The 5,160-nt window shown below is 50.1% G+C and overlaps 1 protein-coding gene across 4 annotated transcripts in view; it reads right to left on the reverse strand.

The window, feature by feature from the left end:
* Nucleotides 1-133: 133 nt before the first annotated feature.
* The window catches only part of LOC106816451 (RNA polymerase II degradation factor 1-like), a 27,645-nt gene continuing 22,618 nt past the window's right edge, over nt 134-5,160 (reverse strand). For 3 of the 4 annotated variants that reach the window (XM_014821074.1, XM_014821072.1, XM_014821071.1), the window contains 4 exons: nt 4,262-4,369; nt 3,012-3,170; nt 2,196-2,360; nt 134-271 (listed from right to left, as the gene is read on the reverse strand). In XM_014821074.1, the coding sequence (XP_014676560.1) occupies nt 227-271; nt 2,196-2,360; nt 3,012-3,170; nt 4,262-4,369 (477 nt within the window). In that variant the 3' untranslated portion in view covers nt 134-226. The remainder of the gene's footprint in view (nt 272-2,195; nt 2,361-3,011; nt 3,171-4,261; nt 4,370-5,160) is intronic. The other variant, XM_014821073.1, reaches the window with a different exon arrangement.

Genomic DNA, 5,160 nt, shown 5'->3' on the forward strand with positions numbered 1-5,160 from the left:
ACTGATGATGTAATCATCTATAAATAGCGCCCATAGTTATTACTGATGATGTAATCATCTATAAATAGCCCCATAGTTATCACGGATGATGTAATCATCTATAAATAGTCCCCGTAGCTTACCTGGAGAGCTGCGGTGCTGCTGCTGCTGCTGCTGGCTGCTGACCTCTCATCCAGGGAGGGCTGAGACTAACCTGGCTTGCCGGTGGGGATCCGTGCGGCGGTGTCTACACCCACGGAGCCTGCTGCTGCTGCTGCTGGGGGCCTCTAGCCTGTAGCGGGAGAATCATGGGGAGATGATGAGATGAGGAGGAGCTTATCTGCTGCGTGGTTAGAGAGAGAGGAGAGAGAAGGAGAGAGAGAGAGAGAGAGAGAGGGCTTCGCAAGACGAGAGAGGATGCTGGGTGGCTGGGATAGTGGGTGAGTGGGTGGTGTACTGGGATGCGTGGTGGAGTGGGATGGCTGGTGGAGTGGGGTGGGGTAAGTGGGATGTTGTGGAGTGGGATGCTGGGTGGGTGGGTGGGGTAGTGGGATGCTGGTGGGGTGGAGTGGGGATAGTGGGATGTTTGGTGGAGTGGGATGCTGGTGGGGTGGGGTGGGGTAGTGGGATGCTGGTGGGGTGGAGTGGGTATGGGATGGTTGGTGGAGTGGGGTTGGGTAGTGGGATGGTGGGGGAGTGGATGTGGGGTAGTGGTGATGCTGGGTGGGTGGGTGGGGTAGTGGATCTGGTGGAGTTGCGGGGTGGAGTGGGATGGTGGGTGAGTGGTGGGGTAGTGATGGTGGTGGGGTGGGGTGGGGTAAGTGGATGCTTGGTGGAGTGGGGTGGGGAGTGGGAATGGTGGTCGGAGTGGGGTGGGGTAGTGGAGGTGGTGAGTGGGGGGGGTAGTGATGGTGTGGAGTGGGTGGGGTAGTGGGATGGTGGTGGAGTGGGGTGGGTAGTGTAATGATGGGTGGGAGTTGGGTGGGTAGTGGGGATTGATGGGTGGGGTGGTGGTGGGTAGTGGATGGTGGGTGGAGTGGGGTGGGGTAGTGGATGAGGGTGGGGTGGGGGTGGGTAGTGGGATGGTGGTGGAGCTGGGGTGGGGAGTGGGATGGTTGGGTGAGTGGGGTGGGTAGTGGGATGGTGGGTGGAGTGGGGTGGGAGTGGGATGACTGGTGGAGTAGGGGTGGGTAGTGGATGATGGGTGGGTGGGGTGGGGTAGTGATGGTGGGTGGAGTGGGTGGGGTTTAGTGGGAATGATGGTGGGGTGGGGTGGGGTAGTGGATGGTGGGTGAGTGGGGTGGGTAGTGGATGGGGTGCGTGGGGTGGGGTAATGGGATGATGGGTGGGGTGGGTGGGTAAGTGGATGATGGGTGGGGTGGGGTGGGGGTAGTGGATGATGGGTGGAGGGCAAGTGGAAAAGTTTCCTCATCCTCTCTCTCTCTCTCTCTCTCTGCTCTCTCTCTGCTCTCTCTCTCTCTCTCTCTCCTCTACCGCTCTCTCTCTCTTCTCTTCTCCTCATCTCTCTCTCATCGCTACTCTCTCTCTCTCCTCATCTCTCTCTCTCCTCTCTCTCTCTCGATCTCTTTCTCTCTCTCTATCTTCGTCTCTCTCTCTCTCTCTCTCTTCTCTCTCTCTCTCTCTCCCTCTCTCTCTCTCTCTCTCTCTCTCTCTCTCTCATCGTCTCTCTCGCCTCAGTCTGGGTCTCGCATCAGAATCGCTGACAAATACTCTCAGGGAGCTCGCGAAACATACCAAGTGACCGCCGGGCTGCAGCCACAAAGCGGGGGAAATTGTTCAACATTCCAGGACCGTCTCCTGTCTCGCGCTGCTATCCGCGCGAGTGCTGTCTCCCTCTCTCTCTCTCCCTCCCGTAGCTCCGTACATCTCTCTCTTTCGCTGCTCTGCTATCCTGCTCCTATCTCTCTGACTCTCTCTCTCTTCTCTCTCTCCTCTCTCTCTGCTCTGCCGTCTCTCTCTCTCTCTCACCCTCTCTCTCTCTCTATCGGTCTCTCTCTACGTCTCTTCTCTCGCCCTCTCTTCTTCTCTCTCTCTCATCTCTCTCTCTCTCTCTCTCTCTCTCTCTCTCTCTCTCTGTCTCTGCTCCCTCCTCTTTCTCTCTCTCTCTTCTCTTCTCTGCGTCCCTCTCTTCCTCTCTCTCTCACTCTCTCTGCTCTCTCTCTCTCTCTCTGACTCACACTCATAACAACGCTTACTTGTGGCTGAGTCCTCCAGGGGGCGCCACCGGTCGTTGGCTGCTGTCTTGCCGGAGCAGCAGCGGGGGCGGGCGCTTGCTGGGGTTGCGGCCTCCACGGAGCCGCCTCGTGTGCGGCGGGAGGGGAAGGTTGGGCCCTCCAGGATGGAGGAGAAGGCTGCGCCTGCTGAAGGAAAGAAAGGAAGGGAGCGTCGTTAGAGAGGTAAAGAGAGAAAGAGAGAGAGAGAGAGAGATCCTTAATTAAAAATCGTTAACGAGGTGGAAATGAACGATGATCTACACTTAAAAATTGATGATAATATTTCATTTTTCCCAATTTCCGTGACCGTGTAGTCACAGATACAGAATTTCCGAATCTTTCCAGCGAAAGAAAAATTAAACGCCGTTTCATCTTTTTGTGTCATTTATCTTTTTGTATATCTTGTGTTTAATCTCACATCTTTCCCGAAGCTGTGTGTCATAGATTAGTGGTTATATGTACGTGAAGTTATTAAATCATTTAGAGTACATGAATATCATTTTATATCATTTGATAATGAATGATAATTAATTATTTGAATAAATAAATAATGAATGCATGAATGACAATGAACACTCATTTGATGGCGATTATTTGATTTGGTAGTCGTGTTCATTTACTAGCATTTGTAACATTATGATTACTACTATTCTATTATTATCTACTTTTATTTTGTAACATACTATTCTTTCTACTCTACTACTCTATTACTACTATTTTATTAATATCTACTATTATTTTATGACATTTTCACTATTATTACGTGACAAGCCGTGTATAGACCGTGTGATGGGGTACCTGAGGTGATGCCTGCGGTCTCCACTGCCCCGGGGAAACAGCCTGAGGCTGCTGCTGCTGTTGTTGGTAAGTAGGCTGGACCTGTATGACTTGGTGCGAGCCTGGCTGCATGTGCACGGCCTGCACGTGTATCTGCGCAGCAGCTGGCGACACCTGTTGCTGGAAAAGTGAAACAACAGGCGGGGACTCGTCACTTCAGAGTTAGACGCCATTATACTTACTACATTAAATTATATGTACATCTAATTATATATTGTAGTAATAGTAGTACTACTAATACAGTCCCGTTAGAAATATAGATTTGAAGTAAAGTGTCTCTACACATAACGTCAAAGTATAATGTAAGTATAACATATAGTAGTCTAAAGAATTATTACAATGGAAATGATTACTGTAATAAGAATTAATATCATATCATTTTTTGATTATGTATTATTAACGTGTGACGATAATGTAACCATACTTACATCTGACGAAACTAAATTAAAATTATCATTTTAATACGAATTAATATAATATTATCATGTATTATTCGCCGAACGCGTAACGATACATTACGATACGAGCGTTTGCATTACGAACCTGTACCGATACATAACGATCTGCTCTGACAAACATTTCATCTCATTTCCCGCCGGAAGTTAGACAACCATTTTTTGTAACGAATCGAGAAAGTTTTCTCGTGTAACACGTGACACACTCTGCATGACGACGACGACGACGCGTGACACCACGTGGGTTACGTGACGTCACGCATGACGTACATGGCGCTGACCTTTATCCGCTTACCCCCGCCCGCGGATTTTTAGAGGCGGTAAAAGGGGGGAAGGGTCTTTCCCGTTAAATCGTTGACTGCTTGCATGCGGGGGTTCAAAGATTCAACGACAGGGAGGGGGTGATACACCTTTTAACGCTTCACAGCAGGCTACGCGGGAGCTATGTGAAGGTGTTTTAACACGGACTCTGCCAACTCTCACAACCGCTGAACGTACTGGAACAACTCCTGAACGTATTAAAAGTCCTAAAGGCACATGTACTAAAGCTCTTGAAGGGTTTTAATAGATAGAAATAAAGGTATTTAGGGGTTATAGCTACACGGGCGCAGTAAAGCGAAGCAGCAAACTCTACGACAGATGGCGCTCTCGCTCTGGCTCAATTTCGGCCTCTCCTATCCGGAGTACGTTGTGCGTAGGGGGCGCGCTGCGTGCAGTTTGGCAAAGCAGAACGAAATAGAGAGAAGAATCGGATACCTCCGCAGCGCCATCTACCGGCTCGGGTGTAGGTGGCCAGCGCTTCGTTATTGGTTTCACTGCTTCCCCGACCTCCTCAGCTATATCTATCTTCTCTGATCGCCCCTTCTGCAAGACAGACGCCTAACTCTAGCATGCAGGTCACAACACACGGATAAAGAACTATCACCGGCGGATCCGGGGATGGGGGAGGGGGTGAAAAAACCCGCCAACGGGGGAGGGGGTAACAAAACCCCACCAACATGGGGAGGGGAGGGTGCAAAACCTCACCAACGGGGGGGTGGAAAACACCAACGGGGGAGGGGGAGGGAAAATACCCATCTTCGAGGGATGGGGGGAAGGAGCAAAAACCCGCCAATAGAGGGAGTGGAAGGGAAAAGAAAACCCACCATGGGGGGAGGAGGGGAGCAAAAGCCCACCAACGGGGGAGGGAGAGGGAGTAAAACCCCACCAACGGGGGAGGGTATGGAAATAGAGGGAGGGGGAGGGAGGAAAAATTCACCAACATTAAGGGTAGGGATGGAAGAAGCGAAGTTAGCTCCCCCTGGTGGTGCATCTGTGAGATTTTGAGCTTCAGGCGGTAATTTCTAGACGCCTGCCGAGCAACAAATTTGCGAAACAATTTTGGAAAAGAAAAACTAAAATGCCGGGGTTTGAAATGCTCACGATTGACCGCTTCAGGCTTTTTTTTTATTCACTCGTTTTCTAATGTTGATTGTTGGACGGAGGACATGGCCATGATGACCCCACCCCAACCCATCCCCTGGATCCGCCGATGATGCAGCTACGTACATAAACACACATGTACCTGTATCGGCAACATAAAACCAGGAGTGTCATAATATAGATAGACTATTATAAAGACTATAATATAGACTATAATATAGACTATAATATAG

Source organism: Priapulus caudatus, unplaced genomic scaffold, assembly GCF_000485595.1.
Source record: "Priapulus caudatus unplaced genomic scaffold, Priapulus_caudatus-5.0.1 Scaffold1383, whole genome shotgun sequence".
Taxonomy (NCBI): domain Eukaryota; kingdom Metazoa; phylum Priapulida; class Priapulimorpha; order Priapulimorphida; family Priapulidae; genus Priapulus; species Priapulus caudatus.